The sequence below is a fragment of the Peromyscus maniculatus genome, chromosome 5 (genome assembly GCF_049852395.1).
Source record: "Peromyscus maniculatus bairdii isolate BWxNUB_F1_BW_parent chromosome 5, HU_Pman_BW_mat_3.1, whole genome shotgun sequence".
Lineage (NCBI taxonomy): Eukaryota > Metazoa > Chordata > Mammalia > Rodentia > Cricetidae > Peromyscus > Peromyscus maniculatus.
The window spans coordinates 19,897,717-19,919,893 of NC_134856.1; the positions used below are offsets into that span (position 1 = coordinate 19,897,717).

The window sequence follows — 22,177 nt, forward strand, 5'->3', positions numbered from 1 at the left end:
AACAGCCTGTAGGTAAGGGGGCGAAAAATAAAGCTAACACGTCATTGCTCTTACTGTCAAGGGTTAGGACTACAAGTGTGAGCTACCACACTGCATTCAAGTGGTTCTGGGGATAGAATCAGGACCTCAAAAAGCCAATTTATTCGCTGATTTGTTACAAAGCCAAAGGGCAGCCTAAATGAGAAATTTAGAGCAGCTGAATCAAAAGTTGCCTTTTGTGTTTCTAGCTTCTCTGTTTCTTTTTTCTAGAGACTGAACCCAGGGTCTCTGTGACTCTACACAAGCACTTTACCAACCAAGCCACACCCCCAGACCGTAAATACTATTGATAAATACCATCTTACACTAAGGAAATAACCCCAGAAAAACAAATTGCTACAGCTCCCTGTTAAAAGAAGGCAGGGCCAGGCTACCAGCTTATATTGTCTAACTTCGCACTTTTATACTGTTTTATAGGAACACTTCAGATAGGTGAAAAGTGGAGAAAGGCATTTCATAGTATTACATGAGAGAAAATTCCTGGCCAACCTTTAAACAGTAATAGGAATTACGCTCTTGAATTATTGGGGGGGGGGGTTGTAACACCCAAAGCCGTAAGTGAATCTAGCCTTGACATCTGTCAGCAGGGTTGATTTGGCTGATCTGGGTGTCTAGTCGGGTATTCCCTTTCCTTTTCATTGTCCCATGAAACCAGATATTTGGTCAAAAAGGATGACCTTCCCCAATAGAGGGAGACTTATCTTTGGTCTAGGTATAGCTGTGATCATTTGCTAGAACCTGCAAATAAGTTTTCAAAGCCAGATAAAGAATTTAGACTCACATTTGAGAAGAGCATTCATATTATTTATCATACTTGTCTACAAAACAAGCAGAGTGGGGCCTCAAATAAGACAAGGTCCACCAGGTTATGAATCAAGGAGAATGTCACAGGTGAAGGAGCATGTTGAACGGTAGGAGGAGCACCTTAACTTCCCATCAGACTCCTCAGTTTTCAGGCTAAATTTCAGACGTCCTTGGCCTTCCACAACTCGACCAGGAAGAATGACAAGAAAGGCATATTACCTCGACTGGCAGACTTACATCAAGCATTTGTTTATCAGTTCAGGTTTCAACGGACCAGGTTTACTATCGGAAAAACCAGTTAGAAGGCAAGCTGTACATCTTGGCACGTGGTAGAAGCACAGCAATCTTTTGAGCTAGACAAATGAAAATCGACTGACAGTCACCAAGTGAGGGCACGCAGCCATACTGCCTTATGCCAACCAAACCTTTGTTGTTAGCTAATTTTAAAGCTGTCAAGTGAGACACTTGCACACGTGATCCCGGTGGAACAGGGTGACCTTGGTTTATCTGGATGCCCCAAACCAATTGTAAAAGGGCGCTATTGGCAATGTGTAAAGAATTGTCCCTTTCTTCGATGTGACAGCGTGGCTATGCCTTTAAAAATTCATCTGCTAGGTATATATATACTCGAGTGTTTAAGAATGAAGTTGTTTCCTGTGTTTGCCGTACTCGGGGGTGCTAAGCGGGGAGTTAAGACGATGGAATGAATTGGTGAACGGACTGATAAAATCACATTAGGGGTGTCACACGCTCTGTGGGAGCCTCACACACTCACACCCACGTGCTGTTTTCCACCCCAGGAGGATTCCAGGCCGGCTTCTTTCCCTCGGGCCTCAGCCGCACCGAGAGTTCCGTAGGAACGCCGCACCGGGCTCCCGTCCACCGAGCTCGCGCGTCGCCGACCGGCGCCGGGGAAGGGACCCACCTGCCGCTCACCGGCGCCCACCGCCCAACCGCCCCGCCCGGCCCCGGGGGCGGGCCTGTGCGCCTACGTCACGGCGCTGCGCCGGGTCAAAGTTCAGCCCCGCCCGCGTCCCCGCGCCGTCTCCTCGGCCTGCGCCGCCGCCGCTCGTGGTCCGGGTCGCGCTCCTTCCGCTCCGCCGCCTGCTTGCGAGTGCTGCCCGGCAGGCCGCCATGGCGAACGTGGCCGACACGAAGCTGTACGACATCCTGGGCGTCCCTCCCGGCGCCAGCGAGAACGAGCTGAAGAAGGTACTGGAGCGAGCCGGCGGGCGGGCGGGGCGAGGGCGCGGGGCCTGCGCGGTCGGGGCGGCCTGAGCCGGGCTGAGGCCCGGCGGCGGCGGCGGCGGCGGGGGCGCAGTCGGCTCGGCTGACCTTGGGCCTCCGCCCGCCCGCTCTCCTTGCGCAGACGCGGCCCGCCAGCCCGGCGCCCCGGGCCACCCGGAAAAACAGGTCGGACGGCGGTGCCCGCGCCGCCCGGCCGGGGAGGAGCTGACCGCCGGCGCCGGTGTGGGGCTGAGGGCCGCAGTCTCCGGCGCTGAAGCTCCTCCCTCGGCCTCGCTCGCCCGGCGGCCGGAGCAGCGTGGGTCTGTTTGGAAGCATTGTTCTGTGGGCAGGTGATCCAGATACCCCGCGGTGGCAGCAGGGATGAGTCGTGTGTCCCAGCCAAACCCTTGAGTGTGCACTCACTGAAAATAAGACAGATCTCATTGTTGCCCTTCGTAGTGGTACAAAACCATCTCGGGACTCCAGGGCACTTTACGTATTAAAAAAAAAGTCCCGCAGCATCTTCTCAGGCTGTCGGTATCGAATCTGAATTTGTGAACCTGGAAAAAAATGAGACTGTCCCGTAAGCAGTGGGACTGGTAAAGTCCAAAGTAAAATAGACTTCCTGTTACCCTACCGGAAATGGTAGGCTGTGTTATATAATTCATGAGTCTGTGTGAAGACTTAAATGGTGCTTGCCCAAATCGGTGGTTTCACTACCACCTCCGACCCCAGTCAACCTACCATGTGCTAGTACATCATCACCTAGGACCATCTGGGGCTTTTCCTGTTAGAGGGCAGGCAGGAGCCAGTACCGGCAAGGATACTTCTTCTACCTTTGCTTAATTTGTATAAGTGCTTAGGTTTCTGTAATGTAGTCAATTAATCTGGAATTTGTTAGGTTTGTGGTCGTGGTCTGGTTACTGGCCATCAAAGACATTTAATAACAAAACAAAAAAAAAAAAAACAAGGAATAATGTTTCTGTATCTTTCTTTGTAGTTTTGTTCTATTTGTAGTTTTCATTATAATTTTTTTTTCAGCAATAACTTTGTTTTGGTACATTATTAGCAAGTAAGCAATATTGAAATGGAAAATGTCAAATAGGTTCTGACCAGTAAGTGGCGTTTTATGGAAGGCTTGTAACTTTAGAACATTGTATCTCAGAAAAGTGAATTTCTTAAATTGTTGTCTGTGTATAACTCTTTTTCAAAATCTTTTTTTTGAAGGCGTACAGAAAGTTAGCCAAAGAATACCATCCTGATAAGAATCCAAATGCTGGAGACAAAGTAAGTTATTTGAAGTTTTATTTAAACTGAAATTTAAAATAAATCACCTTCACAGAAACAAGGAATGTGATAGGGGAAGAAAATCCATTTGTGCCTACAGAGCAAAACTTGTGTTATTAAGTTACTTGAAAATGCCATAATGAAACCTAATGCTTGTAATATTCTTTAAAAATAAGAAAAATTAGCCAGGTGGTGGGTAGCACATGCCTTTAATCCCAGCGCCTGGGGTGCAGAGGTAGGTGGGGTTCTGATTTTGAGGCCAGCCTGGTCAAAGCAAGTTCCAGGACAGCTAGGGGCTGTACAGAGAAACCCTATCTCAAAAGAGAAAGAGAAATTATAGCCACTGAGATAGCTCAGCCTTACAAGTCCTTGCCACGGAAGCCTGACAGCTTGAGCTTGATCCACGTGGAAGGAGAGAAAGTTGTCCTTCAACGTCCACCACGCTTCCACACTCACCACGTATGTACAGTAATGATGACTTTAGAGGAATAGTTTAGTTGTACAGTGAGAATACTAAGATGTTGAGCAATAGGTGATAAAGAGGTTCAAAATGAAACCAAAGGAAACTTGAAGCTTTTTATTAGAATTAAATGGACTCTGTGTTTCTGAAGTTTTTCTTACTTTCTTGCACAGAAAAACCCAATTGTTTTCATTTTTACTTTTTCCTTATAGTTTAAAGAAATAAGTTTTGCATATGAAGTATTGTCAAACCCAGAGAAGCGGGAGCTATATGACAGATATGGAGAACAAGGTCTACGAGAAGGTAGCGGCGGAGGTGGTGGCATGGATGATATTTTCTCACATATTTTTGGTGGAGGATTGTTTGGCTTCATGGGCAACCAGAGTCGAAGTCGGAATGGCAGAAGAAGAGGCGAGGACATGATGCATCCCCTGAAGTGAGTCTTGTTTTGTCTCCAGTAGGTGCTTTTCCAAGTGCTGGTGCTTAGAGCACAGTTAACTATCGAATTGATTTTAGATTTTTTACTGTGCTTTCAGAAAGTAACTAAATAAATTAGTTAATCGAATGTATTTTGCATCCGATCTTAAAGGATGAAGGGGGTGCTCTAGAAATGTAGGTCAGTTGGTAAAGTGCTGAACACACACAATCTGGGCACTGCTAGTAAACCAGGTTTGGTTGGTTTACCTATAACTACAGCACTGGGGAGGGGGAGACGAGAGGATCAGCAGATCAAGGTCATATATACTCAGCTGAGTATCTAGTTTAGGGCTAACCTGAGATACATGTGAGCCTGTCTGTAAACAAAACAACTAAGATCTTAAAGAATAGTTGTTGTTTACTGAGATTTATTTTTCATGTGTTGTTGAGGTTGCTTGTTATTATGTGATTTACAATTTCGAAGTGTGACGATTATATTTGTTGAAGTATTTAAATCCAAGCTTTAAAAAGAATGGTTGTTTGCTTAGATTATTTACATGGTAAAGTCCCTCATTACTTGATCCTCAATGCTAACTCTCCTAAGTTGGTTTCCATGGAGCTTACTAAGGCTTTCAGCTTGGCATTAACCTGCCAACAAACAAATGATGTGGACCTTGATTTTGGACTAAGACTCCACAATCCCTCTACAATCTGAAAATAGCCATTTCACTTTGTACTTTCACTTTATTTTGTAAATTTTTTCATGAATAATTGTTTTAGTAACAAATGCTAGAGACTGAATTGAGAGGTGTGTGTGTGTGTGTGATGAGTTTCTGATATCCTGCCTCCACCTCAGAAGTGCTGGATTACTGGGGTGTATGATCATGCCTGGCTCTCAGCTGTTTATTGAAAGTATTTCAGTTATGGTTGTTGTTGTTATGGAGGCACGCGCTTGCTGCAGTGCACATGAAGATCAGAGGACAGATGTGGAAGTGATTGTGTTGGTTGAAACTTTCCTTCTCCCCTGTGGGTTTCAGGGATTGAACTCGGGGAGGCAGGCTTGGTGGTGAGTGCCTTTATCTGCAGCCATCTTGCCTGTATGATTTTTTTGTTGTTTGTTTAGATTTATCTATTTGATTTTGAAATGTTTCCTTGCCTGTATGTATGTATGTATGTATGTGCACTACACCAGTGCCTGGTGCCCAAGGAGATCAGAAGAGGGTGTCAGGTCCCCTAGAGCTAGAGTTACAGGTGGTTGTGAGCTGCCAGGTAGGTGCTAGAAATAGAACCCAGGTCCTCTGCAAGAATAAGCTCTCCAGCCTCACCGGTGATATTTGCCTTTTTATACAAGTGCTGGGGATTGAACCCAGATACTAATGCTTGTGCTGCAGGTACATTACCAGCTGATCTATCTTCAGAGTGTTCCACCCTCTTTTTTTTTTTGAACTGGAGCTTGTTAAGTAGTCCAGGCTGGCCTCCAACACACAATAGTCCCATCTCTCCCTCCTGAATGCTAGGATTACAGGTATTGTCACCATAACTGCCTGCTAACATATTCGTTTGAGTGGCTTTGTAATTTCACTTCATGATGATTAATCACTCATCTTTTATGTGCTGGGCAGGTGACCTATAATAGATATTGTTGCTGTGCATTTCTTTGTATAATTTTATCTCTCTTTGGCAGATTCCCAGCCAAGCATCCATAGCTTGCTTTCTTTTTGAGGTAGAGTATCACACTGGCCAAGGCTATCCTTAACTTCACAGCAGTACAGGTGTGAGGCACCATTCCTGAGTTGACATCCATGTTTTTGAAGCTGATTTAAAAAAACCCACCTAATTTGCTTTATAGAGGAATTTTGCCAGTTTACGCCTCACCAGAAAGTGCCAGTGTTCAGATCATTCTTGACAGTTTTCCTTTCCTTGTTTTGTAAGACTCAAGAATGTAGATCACTATGTCATTAAATTGGATGTGATGGTGTGTTGTTGATCATTTTTCATCCATAGTGGTTTTACATTTTTCACTGCACACTCACACTGACACATGAACCAGGGAGAGGATATGAAGGTCAGAAGACAACTTGTGTGGGAGTTCTTTTCCACCATGATTGAACTTAGGTCACCAGCAAGGGCCATCTTGCCCACCTATAAATGTTCCTTTTATGCTGCCTGCAGTATAGGAAAGTTTAAGCTTAAAGTAACAATTCTGTGAAAATTGTTAATGTTGGTGCCTTGGAGAATGATTTTGAACTATTTCTTTGTTCCTTTACCTAAATTCAAGGGATTTAAAGTAGTAAGGAAGGCTTAAAGGCTGGGTGTGCATAGATCAGTGGCAGAGCACCTACTTATTAGCATGGGTGAGGTCCTGGGTTCACCCCAAGTAATGTGGGGTAAAAAAGATTTCAAAACACAAGAATAGCCAAGCGTGATGGCTCACACCTTTAATCCCAACACTAAGGACAAAGGGAGGAAGAGGCGAGTGGATCTCTTGAGTTTGAAGCCAGCCTGGTCTACACAGCTACATAGTAAAACTCTGTATAACAACCCAATCAAAAAACACACAAGAGTATTGTTAAATCTATAAGTGGATGATATTGGTAAATAGTCTTTAGGTTATTTAATTCTTTCACAGTTTCATACACAAATGATTTTCCTGTTACATTTTCTTGTGCTTTCCCTCCAGCTGAACCTCCTTTCTTCCCAACAAGCCCCTCCTGCTTTCCGTCTGTTCCTCCCTTGGTCCTTTGTATTTAATTACAGTTTCCTCCATGAACGGGATGGTGGGGCTATTTACTTGAACAAGGGCAACTTACCATTGGCAGCATCACTGAGAATGAGAGTCCCCTCCCTCAGCAACCATTAGCTACAGCTCCTCAGGGAGGGGTGGGGCTGTTTTTTTTTTTTTTTTTTTTTTGAGATTAGTTTGGAAATTGATCCTATAATTGAAGTATGCTAAATATAAATAGAATTGAGTTGTGTTTTATGAGTTATTTATGTACATATGCACACATGTACATATAGTTTGTTTGCCTAGGACTAAGTGTTCCTACTTAAACTTGTCTGGCCTATGTAGAAAAGGCTGGCTTTGGACTTTTGGCAGTTTTCCTGTCTCAGTATTGAAATTGTAGGTATCACTGCCACACCTAGCAGATCCACTTTTTAAATTGTTTTATGTTTAAGAAACATTGCTCTTTTTTTGTAGTTTATGTAACTTTATTTTATGTGCATTGGTGTGAAGGTGTCCGATTCCCTGAAACTGGAGTTACAGACAATTGTGAGCTGCCTTGTATGTAGGTGCTGGGAATTAAGCCCAGGTCCCCTTGAAGAGCAGCCTCTGAGCCATCTCTCCAGCCCCCATTTTTGTTGTTGTTGTTGTTTTGTTTTTTGTTTTTGTTTTTCAAGACAGGGTTTCTCTGTGTAGCTTTGTGCCTTTCCTGGATCTCGCTCTGTAGACCAGGCTGGCCTCAAACTCACAGAGATCCGCCTGCCTCTGCCTCCTCCCAAGTTCTGGGATTAAAGGCATGCGCCACAACCGCCCGTCCAGCCCCCATTTATTACTTTAAAAAAATGTGTATGGATGTTTTGCCTGAATGTATATCTGTGTACCATGTGCAGTGAGTGCCCGTGGAGGACAGAAGAAGATGTTGAATCCTCTGGAATTGGAATTACAGACAGTTGTTAGTCTCCGTGTGGGTGCTGGGAATTGAACCCAGGTCCTCTGCAAGAACAGCAAGTAACTGCTGAGCCCTCTTTGTAGCCTCCATGTATATTTTTATATAGCCTTTTTTTTTTTCCTGTACCACTTTTAAGGTATGATGAAAATATAAAATATTGTATACTTTTGATATATACAAATGACTGGTAATTTTTATTCAACCTTTTACCTTTTGAGTTAGGTACTTTGAAGATATATTAAAAAATGTTCAGGGCCACCATGCTCTTGTTCATCATGAACACCAAGGTGCCCTGCCTCCATGTCAGAGGGCCTCCTCTGTGCTCACCCAGCAGCTAGCACAGGCCACCAGCAAGCTGACCCAGTACATCACAGCACATTTGGCCACTCCTATAGCAAGCTGCTATATGACCTAGTGGCCTGATTGCCTGTGCATCAGCCCAGACCAGATCTACATCAACTCTGTGACTTGAACTTGCCCAACCAGGGCTGGAATGTTTCCATCTTCACTTGAATACTGACCTGACTTATCTGCACTGCCATTCTTGGAGCCTTGCTACATGCAGTGTTCTGTGTTCATATATATCCATAGTGATGTCTACCTCCTAACAGGAGAAATCAATGGTTTAGAGACATAAATAAATAAATAAAAGTTGTTCAGATATACTGTATTATGATTTGGCAGGATCTTTAGAAACTGAAAAGATTGAAAGTTTCTCTGTTGAAACTGTTCTTTCCTCTTCTGCAACAGTATGTGACCCCCTACCCCCAGAGGTTTCTTTGTGTATGTGGTTTTGGTGCCTGTCCTGGATCTCACTCTGTAGACCAGGCTGGCCTCGAACTCACAGAGATCTGCCTGGCTCGGCCTCCCGAGTGCTGGGATTAAAGGCGTGCGTCACCACTGCCCAGCCAGTATGTGATTTTTTAAACATACACAACTAAGTGCCTTTTTTTTTTTTTAAAGAAATTATTGCATGAGTATTTGTATACACGTCTGTGTACCACATGTGTCTTGTGCCTGTGGAGGTAAGTAGAGTCAGGTTCCCTGGAACTAGAGTTACAGACAGTTGTGAGCTTCCATGTGGGTGCTGGGAATTGAACCCAGGTCCTTTGGAAGCACAGCAGTGCTCTTAACCACTGAGCCATCTCTCCAGCTCCCTAAGAGCCTATCTTAAGCTATAATATACATTTGTAATCTAATCTTCTATAGCTTGCTCCCACTTAAAAGCCCTGACCTTGATCAAGTTAGTTAACTTCTCCTTTGGTTTTATCATATAAAATTGGATAATAATTACGATTAGTAACTAGGGATTTAGCCTAGTTGCTAGAGTGCTTGTCTGGTACAAAGGAGTCCCTGGGTTCTCTCTGTATAAAACTGGGCAAGATGGTGTATGTCTGTAATACTTGCACTTGGGAGTAGAGGCACGGACATCCATTAAGTTCAAGGTAATTTTTTGCTGCATTTTGAGTTTGAAGCCAGTGTGAACAACAAAAATCCTGTCTTTAGGGTGTTACTAATGACTTGGAGTCATCACTTTATAAATTACAGCAAGTAGGTCCAAAGATTTACTATTTTTGCTGGGTGGTGGTGGCACACACTCTTCCTTAATCCCAGCACTTGGAGGCAGGGACAGTTGGATCTCTGAGTTGGAGGCCAACCTGGTCTACAGAGCAAGTTCCAGGGCAGCTATACAGAGAGTCCCTGTTTTGGGTTAGGGTGTGTGTGTGTGTGTGTGTGTGTGTGTGTGTGTGTGTGTGTGCGCGCGCGCCTTCTTGCTTGCATCTGGGTATGTGCATGTGTATACAAGTGCCTGATAAAATCACAGGCATTGGATCCCCTAGAGATGTAGTTACAGGTGGTCCAGGGTGGGGTTGAGAAGCTTTTGTCCTCTAAAGAGTGGTAATAACACCATGTGTATTGTCCATATTCATAAAATTTTTCTTGGGTTCTTTGTTATAAAGTCAGAGTGAAATTTGCTCTGTAAGCTGTTTCTATCTTTTAATAATGTTTGTAAAATCAGGTTGAACCTTGTTCTTTTTTCTTCAGAGTATCCTTAGAAGACCTGTATAATGGCAAGACAACCAAACTACAGCTTAGCAAGAATGTGCTCTGTAGTGCATGCAGTGGGTAAGTACATTGCTGCTTAGGCAGTATCTCTGTCTGCTTTTTGAATGGCCTGCTCAAAATCTATATCAGGTAAAATATTTTCTTGATTTTAAAGCTTAATAAGCAGCCAGGCATTTTCTGATACCTCTGAAGGCCAATTATAAAGTAATTATAGTGGGGAGTAAAGAACACAATTTTTTTTTTTTGTTTTGTTTTGTTTTGTTTTTCGAGACAGGGTTTCTCTGCGTAGCTTTGTGCCTTTCCTGGAGCTCACTTGGTAGCCCAGGCTGGCCTCAAACTCACAGAGATCCGCCTGCCTCTGCCTCCCGAGTGCTGGGAATAAAGGCGTGCGCCACCACCGCCCAGCCAATTTGTTATTTTTTAATGACTGTAATTGTTTGTGGACAAGAGTGTAATTTATACTTCTGCTTTAGCCAAGGTGGAAAGTCTGGAGCTGTTCAGAAATGTAGTGCTTGCCGGGGTCGAGGTGTACGCATTATGATCAGACAGCTGGCTCCGGGGATGGTGCAGCAGATGCAGTCTGTGTGCTCCGATTGCAATGGGGAAGGTAAATGCACCAGTGTTTTCGTTGCTTTTCTATTAGAGTCTGTTGGGAACCTGGAAGTTGGAAACATTTGTAATTTTCTAAATATGCTTATATTCATTTTATTCTAAAAGTGAGATTTAACAGAAGATTGTTATACCATTACTGTTTGGGCATAGTGTCTCTAACTGAGGCTGACTTTGAACTGTGTATTCAAGGATGATCTTGAATTCTGAAGTGTTGAGATAAGTGTACCAACAAGTGCCTGCCTTGCTAGCCTGAGAGCCTTGCCATGAGTACAGTCCCAGAACCCATGTGAAGAAAAGCCAGTAGTGCACCCTTAAAATCCCTGTGCTCAGGAGAGAGGTGATCCCAAGTGCTCACTGACCGGCCAGCCTAACCTACTAACTTCTAGGTCAGTGAAAGATTCTGTTGTAAAAAGTAGAGTGGAGGACAGCTGAGGAATGACATCTTGAGGTTGTCACCCTCCCCAGCTGCATGCTGTATTCTCCTGAGGTGCCTCTTCATTACCTTGTTAAAATTACTAGCTTCACTACCAAGAAACCAGTCAGCAGAGCTCCAACAGCAGGAAGCAGAGCAGGAGGATAGTGAGGTTCAGGCCTGCCGGTGCAACATAACATGACCTCTTTTTGTCACAAGTGCACCAGTTCTCAGTGATTAGAAAGCCTTGCCTTTTTTTTATACTGTTACATACATCTGGAATTTTAATTTATTATACCATAAACAAATATTAGAGGAGAATATCTGCAAAAGAAAAACTGTTGCCCTGAACTTGGTACAGAGGTGTTCAGCACTAGCTAAACACTCAGACATCTCTAGTTGGTTTTGAGAATTTTCAGTAATAATCAAGCTACATAAAAGCAGGATTGGGGTAGGAGGACGGCTCAGTGGTAGAGCAGAGACCTGGGGCTAATGCCCCGCTAGTATCTGAGCAAGATTTAGTCTTCAAATAAACTCTAGTACCAACTATACAGTTTAGTAATGGGCCATCAAGGATACTTAAGGATTGAATACAGATCTATAGCGAGCTTTTAGGTTCAGTAATCCCTACTGGAAAGAAAAAGTTTGGCTTGGACTGTCTCTGTCTGGTAGTAACCTGCTTGGAGTTGAAACTGAAAACTTTTGCAAAAGTGTTCATAGATGCTCCAGCATCTGACTGCCCAAATATTCCTGTTAATTTAGGGAGTAGAGCTAGGAATTAAGAAAATGTCAAGGTGTTTTACTCTGTACTCTTGGGTAGCTTGGTATCTTGGGTAAGATAGAAGTTTTGTCATTCACAGTAACTGTAACCATTGATGCTTAAAATGTATCTTTCTGAATTAAGGGCCCTGTCAAGACTCAGCTTAAGACTGGGGTATTCTTTCTTCCACAAGCTTGAATGCCCTCTCTTTGCAGGAGAGGTCATTAATGAGAAAGACCGCTGTAAAAAATGTGAGGGGAAGAAGGTGATCAAGGAAGTCAAGATTCTTGAAGTTCATGTCGACAAAGGCATGAAACACGGACAGAGGATTACGTTCACTGGGGAAGCAGACCAGGCCCCAGGAGTGGAACCTGGAGACATTGTTCTTTTGCTACAGGAAAAGGAACATGAGGTAATTTCCTTTTGATTTTTTTTTTTTTTTTTTTTTTACCCTTTTTTCCCTTTTTGTTTCATTAAAAATTGACCTTGCTTATGAGAAACAGGATAGATACCTTGGAGTGAAACTGAAAACAAATGAAGTTGTTAAGGGAGCATGGCTGAGTTAATGTGTAGCTCACGGTGAGCCTGGCTTACTTAAAGAAGGACTTGTGTAATAAAACCATTATTATGTCAGGTGTAGTCAGACGCCGTCAGTGTCAGTGTCCCTTTGCCCCGTCGTGACTGTAGCTCAGCACGTGCCTTCAACAGTCCTTCTGCCTCTGCCCCTCCCTCTCCCTTATGTACATAGAGCGCTGGACTATAGTGCCAGAAACACAGTCTCACTGTAGAGCTCTTGGATGCATGGTGGGTGAGAGAGCTCCACTCCTCAGCACCTCCCCTTTGACTAATTTGACTGTACTAACTGGATAGGCAGCTAATTTTCTGAGGTCAGGAGTTTGTTTTTTACATTACTCTGTCTTATTGGTGTGGTGGGAACAGGAAGCTTATTCATGTCACAGTATGTATCAGAGGACAGCTTTCTGGAATCGGTTCTCCACAGTGGGCTCTGGGGGTCAAGCACAGGTGGTCAGTCTTTTGTGACAAGTACTTTTATCCTCTGAGCTGTCTCATTGGCCCAAGTTCTAGAGCTTTAAAACATTTTTAATTAGTTTGTGATTGAATGTGTATTGGTTATATCTATTATGTTTGAGCAAAATGAACTTGTCTAGCAATGAGGTTCATCGTGTGCCATTTTTATTTTGATCATACCACTGAACATGTTTTGTTTTTGTTTGTTTGTTTTTTTAGTTACTCCCCTTACCCCCTTTTCTGTTTTATCAGTAGGCTGACCTCCAACTTGCCATCCTCCTTTCTCTGTCCTCTACCACCATGCTTGGCTCACCTATAATTTGTAATTGCTGGTGGCCCATGTCTATAATCCCAGCACTTAGGAGGCCAAGACAGGAGAAAACAAGTTTGAGGTTAACCAGGGTTGTATAGGGAGACTCTTCCTCAAACAAAATTAATGGCCTACATTGTAGTATCCTGTCAACTTCTGTCCTAAAGAATGTGTCTGTGGCTGTTTGTTTATAAAAGAGTTGTTCAGGAAGCACACAGTCCTTGCATGTGAAAACATTTGACACAGGGTTCTAGACAGACTTGATTCACTTTGTTTTTCTCATACACAAACTATGTGCAGGGCTGGAGAGACGGCTCAGCAGATAAGAGCACTGACTGCTCTTTCAGAGGACCTGAGTTCAAGTCCCAGCACTCACATGGCAGCTCACAACAGTCTGTAACTCCAGTTCCAAGGGATCTGACACCCTCACACAGATACACACCCAGGCAAAACACTAATGCACATAAAATTTAAAAAAAAAAAAACAACGAACAACAAAAAAAAACTTAATAAAGCCTGGCAGTAATGGCATACACCTTTAATTCCAGTGCTCAGGAGGCAGAGGCAAGCAGATCTCTGTGAGTTCAAGGCCAACATGGTCTACAGAGTGAGATCCAGTACAACCAGAACTGTTAACACAGAGAAACCCTGTTTCGAAAGAATAAGAATGTGCTAACCACAGCTGGTTCCTGGAGACTGGTGTGGGTTCACACAAGGTGGTTGGTGAATTTCTGATAGACATGGACTCCTTCCAGAGGTCAGGGTTCAGGTAGCTGTAGGTCTTACAGATGGCATCAGATGGCGAAGTTGCCCTTGGCAGTGCGGCCTGTAGCTGCATCAGTCCCAGCCGTCAGCAGCAGCTCCTTGGGCACAGGAGAAGAGACAGTGCCATTGCCTCTGGCAAGAATGAGATACACCAGCACAGAGCCCCAGGGCCCATCATGTGGTAGTGTGGGGATTTCTAATCTTGATCCCCCAGTAGCCTTGATTTTGTCTACTGGCCAGGCCAAATCTGCTTCTGCACTGGCTCGATCTTTTTTTTTTTTTTTTTTTTTTTTTTTTTTGGTTTTTCGAGACAGGGTTTCTCTGTGTAGCTTTGCGCCTTTCCTGGAGCTCACTTGGTAGCCCAGGCTGGCCTCGAACTCACAGAGATCCGCCTGGCTCTGCCTCCCGAGTGCTGGGATTAAAGGCGTGCGCCACCACCGCCCGGCTGGCTCGATCTTTTAAAACCTCATCCTTAAGAGATGCTTGCCAGAAGCTGGAGAGATAGTTGAGTGGTTAAGAGCACTTGCTGCTGCTGTAGAGGAACCTGGTTCAGTACCCAGCACCCACGTGGTGGCTCATAATCTTCTTTAACTCCCATTTCCAGAGGATCAGATGCCCTTTTCTGATCCTTGGGTACCTGCATACATGTGGTTCACATATGTACGTGTACACACACACACACACACACACACAAATAAAATTAATGTATTAGGGTTCTTTAAAGGAACAGAACTTATAGAATGAATATATATATTTATATAGTATATATTCATATATGTTATATATATATGTGTGTCTACCAACAGAAAGCCCAAGAATCCAGTAGCTGCTCAGTCCACAAGGCTGGATGCCTCAGCTGGTCTTCAGTGTACACTGGAATCCCAAAGTAGGCTCTAATGCTAGTGAAGGAATGGACTTGCTGTCAAGAGTGAGAATAACCAAGCAAAGAGAAAGCAAGCTGCTTTCTTTCATGTCCTTTATATAGGCTGCTAGCAGAAGGTGTGGCCTAGACCAGAGATGGGTCTTTCCACTTGAAAAGATCTGAATTAAAAGTATATCTTCCCATCTCAGATCCAGAATAGGGTCTTCCCATTTCAAATGATTTAACTAATTAAAAAAAAAAAAAAAAGCTCAAATGTGTGCCCAGCCGTTTGGGTTTTAGGTAGTCAGGTTGACAATCAAGAATAGTCATCACAATTAACATAGCATACATAGAGATAATTGCTAGGTAAAATTTTACAATCTCGAATTCTGTGAGGAGCAGAGAAGACAAAGTAGATCTCTGGGGCTGGATCTTCGTGTCCTTGATCGGCAGTCGAGCTTGGTTACAGAGATCCACTCCTTGTCTTAGGCTTTGCCTCCTTGTGTTCCACAACCTCAGTGCTGGATACCAAGACAGGGCTAAATCCTGTAGCCACTGTGGGCTCCCAAGCCTTCCTCTATTCACCATTTGTTTTTTTTCCCCTGAGGAAGAAGCTGCAATTTTAAAAGTAAAATCATTTTGAAATTTCAGTAGCGAACTAGGCCATATTGAAAAGCACAGTGTAGAATTTGACTTATTCTCACAAACTTGTGACTTGCTCTCTGGACTGCCCTTTCTGTTCTCATGAAGAGAGGTGTGTTCCTGGTTGTTTTCCCTTTTCCTCACTCGGTGTTGCATATTTGAGATGACAAGGATCTTCTAGATGGCTGGAAAATAAAGACAGTTTCCAGAACTCTGCTTTAGGTCATAAAGGATAAAATGTTCATCATTCTTTGATGAAGCCTGGGTCTTGTTAGGTATTAGAAAATGCTCTGTCTCTGAGCCACATTTCCAAGCCCTAAATTTTATTATTCAAGATTCTTATTTGATGGCATTTTAGCTACTTCCTTGTTTATTCAATGTTAGTATCCACAATACCTATAAGACATAAGAGGTAGAAAGCTAAATAAATAGCCATATTGTTGAAAGTTGATAGTGTAGATTAAACAACGGTGTTTTATGGAACAGATGTCACTTGGGTATCCTGAGTGTTGCACATACCTTTAATCAGCAGTAGGATTGCATGGAATTGATTGCCTAGGCTAGAAAGTAGTAAAGGGCAGAAGTTAGAGTGCAGGTTCTGGTTTTATTGTGACCAGGGCAGTCAGTGTGAGCCAAGGACAAGGTTTAGACAGCTTGCTTAATTCATCTCCCTTGGAAGAAAAAAACCACCAACAAACCTACTGTGGTTTGAACTAGAACATAGGGCTTGCTAATGTTCAAGAAAAGCATTGGTTATTTTGACCTTTCTCCCCTCACTCCAAGTAGCTAACTGAAGAAATTGAGACCATTATTAGGTTGGGTGGGTGCAGTGGCTGAATTGATACAAATGTGGTAAAAGCTAATGAGCTTTGGGAGTGCTGTGTTGTGTACGTTCATCCTTGCTGTGCTGCTCTCTGAGTGCTGGTGTCTGTCTGTACGGCACAAGTGCATAACTGCTTCAGAAATTATTGCAACTTCTGAATGTTTTATTGTGTAGTGCCTGGTAGTCCTTCATAAGTTCTCTGGCAACACAAAGGGGGGGAAGTTAGACATTTATCTGTTTAAATATTAGTGTCAAATTATCAAGTCATTCATCCTTCCTGCCCCCAAACAACAACCACCGCTCTGGTATTATTTTAGTTGTAGTTACTTTGATTGAACGCTTCTATACCAGAACATGGTGTTACTTCTTGCTCCTTCTTTGGTATTTGGTAAAAATTATTCTTGGATTATTGGTATCCTGAAACATTGGCATTGGCATTTTGTAGTATTTATAGCTTATTGTTGTTTGCTTTTGTTTTTTTGGTATTTTGGGACAGGGTTTCTCTGTGTGACCCTGGCTGTCCTGGAGCTCACTCTGTAGACCAGGCTGGCCTGGAACTCAAAGAGATCTGCCTGCCTTTGAGTGCTGGGATTAAAGGCATGCACCACCACTGTCTGGCTAGCATGTTTTTTTTTTTTTTTTTTTAGATTTATTTTATTTATTTTTACAGTGTTCTGCCTGCATGTGTCCCTGCAGGCCAGAAGAGGGCGCCAGATCTCATTACAGGTGGTTATGAGCCACTATGTGGTTGCTGGGAATTGAACTCGTGTCCTCTGGAAGAACAGTCAGTGCTCTTAACCACTAAGCCATCTCTCCAGCCCCTCGCATGTTTTTTAATAGCATTGAAGCATTCTGCTTTTTTTTTTTTTTTAATAATTTATTAAAATTTATTTTATGTGCATTGGTGTGAAGGTGCCAGATTCCCTGGAACTGGAGTTACAGTTGTGAGCTGCCATGTGGGTGCTGGGAATTGAACCCAGGTCCTCTGGCAGAGCAGCCAGTGCTCTTAACCATTGAGCCATCTCTCCAGCCCCGAAGCATTCTGCTTTTTTAAAGTCTTGATGATCCTGTTATGAGAGACCCTGAGTAAATGTGCATTAAACCTACATTCTGGGTTGCTGGGCCAAAACATTATTTCTAACATGCTTCTAGTACTGTTGAAGCTGATGTTCTGAAACCATGCTTAGGATAATTTATTTCATGGATAGATGTAGGAGAATCATTTAGGAAAAGAACAATTTTTTTCAGGTATCTTACAAACCATCCAAGATTGTTCTTCAGAGATGTTACTGGGTCCTGCATCTCAGATTTCTGGAACCAGTAAGAGGGAGCACCAATTGACTGACAGAGGGCATTTCTACTCTTTGCCAAAATAGAAGTATGAAATGAACTTGCAAATCATGTTATTAAACCCTCAGAGGGCTAGAGGTTAATGAAGAAATGGGAGACCATGCTGGAGGGCTGGCTTAGTGGATAAGAACACTGGCTGAACTAACATGAGGACCTGAGTTTGGATTCCAGCACTCACATAAAAGGTTGGCATGACCCCATGTGCCCCTCTGACATGGGGATGACAGACAGGATTGCTGTGTCTTAATGGCCACTAGCCTAGCTCTAGGTTCCGTGAGTGTGATAGAGCAGGACACCCGGAAGTCTTCTCTACACCTCTGTGCACACATTTGCATAAATCACACTCACAGAAGAGAAAGCCCATCTGAAGAAATGGGAGAAGTGTCGGGCGGTGGTGGTGCACGCCTTTATTCCCAGCACTCGGGAGGCAGAGGCAGGGGGATTTCTGTGAGTTCGAGGCCAGCCTGGGCTACAGAGTGTGTTCCAGGAAAGGTGCAAAGCTACACAGAGAAACCCTGTCTTGGAAAAAAAGAAAAGAAATGGGAGAGGCTTATAAATGGAAGAAGTAGTCGTGTGTTTTCTAGGACCGAGACGAGATTTCCTTGATATGTAGGTGTTAATTCTTCTCGTGGTTCTTTCTAGTGGTTGCCATGTCTCTCCTTTCGGCATTGCAGGATCAGTTAGCGTACAGATGGGATTAAATGAAATTAAAGATGATCTGGTAGCCATTTTGGTACCTGTCTTTGGTCCAACCACTTTCTTTTAGCCTATTTATTGCCTATAGATATCTAAGATTAGCTTGGGTAGAAATTAAGCTGGCTCATTTATTACTCGGGATAACCAAGACTTTTTTGTTGTTGTTGTTTTGCTTTGTTTTGTTTTTGTTTATGAGACAGTGTCTCTATTGCCCTGGCTGTCCTGGAACTCACTATGTGAACCAGGCTGGCCTTGAGCTCAGAGATCATCGTGTCTCCCAACGTCTGGGATTAAAGATGTGTGCTACCACTCTTGGCTCCAGCACACTTTCTATTGAACAAATATAGGTGACCTTTTCACTACAGTTAAGTTTATTTCAACTTAAATTTCAAATTTTAAGTGTAGATTTGGCAAGTTTAAGTAAAAATTACAAGTTAGATATTTTGGAATTGATTTTTTTTTTCTCTAAACATCAAAGCTCAGGACATTCTTAGACTTCCTCCGTAACCTCTGCAACATTGGTGTAGAAACACAGCTCTCACCTTCAAGGGGACAAGAGAATTTATTCTGGAGCTAAATGAACGACCATAACCTGTAACATGGATTCAGGTTGCAGCAAAATCCATGTTCCAACATGGGGGCAGTAATAGAACAAAGAAAGTCATAAACCAAGACACTATCCAAACAGGAAATACATATCCAAATGTAGGCAGTTATAGCAAAGTACAGCAACCTCAGCGACAGGCCTCGGAGGCTTGTCTGATGACTCCTAGCTAGGTAGAAACTACAGGTTTTTGTTAATACATTCCAAAAAGCTTTTATCTGGTAAGTCACAGGATGTTGGTCTGACACAGCAGTAGGCAAATGGCTAATTTGGGGACTAAAGATAGCCCAAGGTAAATTGTCATCGAGCTCTGGGCCTGCAGTGTTCTGGTTTTATCATCCTCACAGATGTAGCTTCTTTCTGGAAACTGAGTCACAGCAATTTGTAGTCTATAAGCTTATACTATAAGATGAAATAAGACAACTTTAGCATTTGCTGTGTAATTTACATTAAGCAAGTTTGAATTTTTAAGATTTTCTTTTTTGTTTTTTGTTTTTCTGAGACCAGGTTTTTCTGTGTAACAGTCCTGACTGTCCTGGAACTCACTCTGTAGACCAGGCTGGCCTCGAACTCACAGAGATCCGCCTGCCTCTGCCTCCTGGGTGCTGGGCCTAAAAGTTTGCACCACTATACTTGGCCTAATTTTTTTTTTTTTGTTTTTTAATTTATGTTTATGCATTTTTCTCTGCATCTATATATGTGTACCACATGTGTGCCTGGTGCCCACTGGAGGTCAGAAGAGGCCCTTGTTGGATCCTCTGGAACTGGTGTTATGGATAGTAGTGAGCCACCATGTGGGTGCTGGGAACTAAACCTCTGCAAGAGCAGCAAATATTCTTAACCACTGACTGTCTCCATCCCCAAGTTTGAATTTTAAGTGAGATAAAATTTCATTGTACATGTATGAAGTGCAGAATTAAACCCGTAATTTAAATGGCTGGGTCTAATTGGTTGAGCACTTTTAACATTGAACTTGAACTCCCTTCTTGCTTCATTGGGATCATGTCTAGGGGACATTCCAGGTTGAATCTGTTCTTGTGAAGCCCATTTGGTGTTAGATTTAGGAAATGGAATACAGTTGCAGTAGTGCCTTCAGCTGTGTCCTACGTATTTTTCTTAATAGTCAGGCCTTCCTAATAGAAGTTTCTGGCATACTCCTTTAGAATACCTAGCATTGCCAATAAAAATTTTGGAAATTAGAGACAGTGGCATTTTAGCTCTTGCAGTGGGTGGTAGAATTAAGATTCTGAAATTGACTTGAATGCAACAGGATGGTATGGGTTCATAATCTTTAAAAACAAACAAACAAAAAACCCTGCTTTGCATGTGCTTTGTCCCTAGGTGTTCCAGAGAGACGGGAATGATTTGCATATGACATATAAGATAGGACTTGTGGAAGCTCTGTGTGGATTTCAGTTCACATTTAAGCATCTTGATGCTCGTCAGATTGTGGTGAAATACCCCCCTGGCAAAGTAATTGAACCAGGTAAAGGATTTCATCTGATCCAGGTTGTTCATGTGTTGTTAAAATTTGTATTTATAGTGGGTAACAAAGGAATATTTTTGAATACCTTTCTTGGGTAAAATTCTTACCTAATTTTTTTTTAAATAATAGGATGTGTTCGTGTTGTTCGAGGTGAAGGAATGCCGCAGTATCGTAATCCCTTTGAAAAGGGTGATCTTTACATAAAATTTGATGTGCAGTTTCCTGAAAACAACTGGATTAACCCAGACAAGCTTTCTGTAAGTGTTTTTCAGTTCCTCATGCAGCTAATGTGGTTGTCCATTCACTCCTGCTTCCTTCCTGTGTGCTTCTTTTCTCTTTGTTTTGTTATTATATAGGACCTCTGCCTGCGCCCCAGGCTGGCCTAGAACTCATTCATGGCAGTTCCTCTGTCTCAGCCTTTTGATTGCTGAGATTATAGATGTGACCAACCACTCCCAGCTCTTTTGAGACTTCGTCCCCATGGTGGCTTTTTTAATGTTTGCATGGTTGATGTTTTTTCTGGTCATTCTGAAGATGAAATTGGCTAATATAAATGTTTGTGGGACCAAGCAGGCTGGGTATGAGGTGCTGGTGAGAGTCTTTAAATTCTTTGGAGAGCAGATCCCTCAGCTGGCATTCTGTTTAGAAGTATCAGGGAACCTTTCCTCCTTGCAGTTTTCTAGTGTTTAAATACGGATGTTTAATTTGGGCAAATGTCAGATACGTCATGAGACATATCTCCTGTTTTATTTCATGAAGGAATTAGAAGATCTCCTGCCATCTAGACCAGAAGTTCCTAATGTAATTGGAGAGACAGAAGAAGTGGAGCTTCAGGAATTTGATAGTACTCGAGGCTCTGGAGGTGGGCAGAGGCGTGAGGCCTATAACGATAGCTCTGATGAAGAGAGCAGCAGCCATCATGGACCTGGAGTGCAGTGTGCCCATCAGTAAACCGCAGGTGGCCGCTGCACAGGTGGATTTTCTTTCCACATTTGCCGGATTTGCCAGCTGCTGGAGTACCTGATGAGTCCAGATGAACTGACGGACGTCTGTTGATCTATGTGTAACTTCTAAAATTGGTATAGTATCCACAGAGTGTATAATTTAAACTAACACGAAGCTTTCCATCTTCATTTCGACTGTTCTGTAGCAGAGTAAAGCACTTGAAATAAGACTCCCTTTCACATGTGGGTTCCAAGTCTCAGTCCTGGTATCTGCTTGATTTTTATCAGTTTTGTGTAGACTTTATGTTTCATATTTTAAACTCAAATCCAGCATTGTAAAGTTTGTACAATTTGTCCTGAAGCTTTGTGTTTGGCTGCACCTGCATAAGCTGCTACAACTAGAATAAAGAATTCATAGCCTGTATCTATCATTCAGATGCATGGAAAAATGGGCTTTGCACACAATGGGTTTGAAGCTGACTGAGAACAGTAGAAAAAATTACATTAGCCATGGTTGTAAAGTTTTTTGGCTTTTTTTTAAAAACCATTTTGTGAAAGGTTTCTGAAACTTGATAATAAAAAGCAGTTGGTGTAAATTATTCTGTGTCACATTTTTAGAAAGAAAAGCATATTTTGAACTATAAAAAAGTATCCTTACACTGAAGAGTGAGTCTTTGGTTCTGGTTTTTAAACAGCCCTTAAAAATCCATTGGCCTGAAGCTTATGCCTCAGGTACCTGCCCATTTTATAGTTTACAAACACTAAGGTTGGTTGAAACAGGCTTTATTGACTCTAGCACCAAGAATATCCAAGTTATCTAACTCCCAGGTTACCCTAAAAATTGGGACAAGCCCAGGCCTCTGTTATTCTCTTGCACCCCACTTTTTGAAAAATAAGGTAATAGCAGATA

General features: G+C 42.8%; 1 protein-coding gene across 1 annotated transcript; it reads left to right on the plus strand.

Annotated features, from left to right (window-relative positions):
• The first annotated feature begins 1,745 nt into the window (after positions 1-1,745).
• Positions 1,746-21,866, plus strand: Dnaja2 (DnaJ heat shock protein family (Hsp40) member A2). Its single transcript, XM_042277373.2, has 9 exons — positions 1,746-2,055; positions 3,298-3,357; positions 4,030-4,253; positions 9,952-10,032; positions 10,446-10,579; positions 11,972-12,168; positions 20,179-20,323; positions 20,453-20,580; positions 21,083-21,866. Exons 1-9 carry the CDS (start codon positions 1,978-1,980, stop codon positions 21,272-21,274), a joined length of 1,239 nt encoding a protein of 412 aa, XP_042133307.1. The 5' UTR covers positions 1,746-1,977; the 3' UTR covers positions 21,275-21,866.
• The last annotated feature ends 311 nt before the right edge of the window (positions 21,867-22,177 follow it).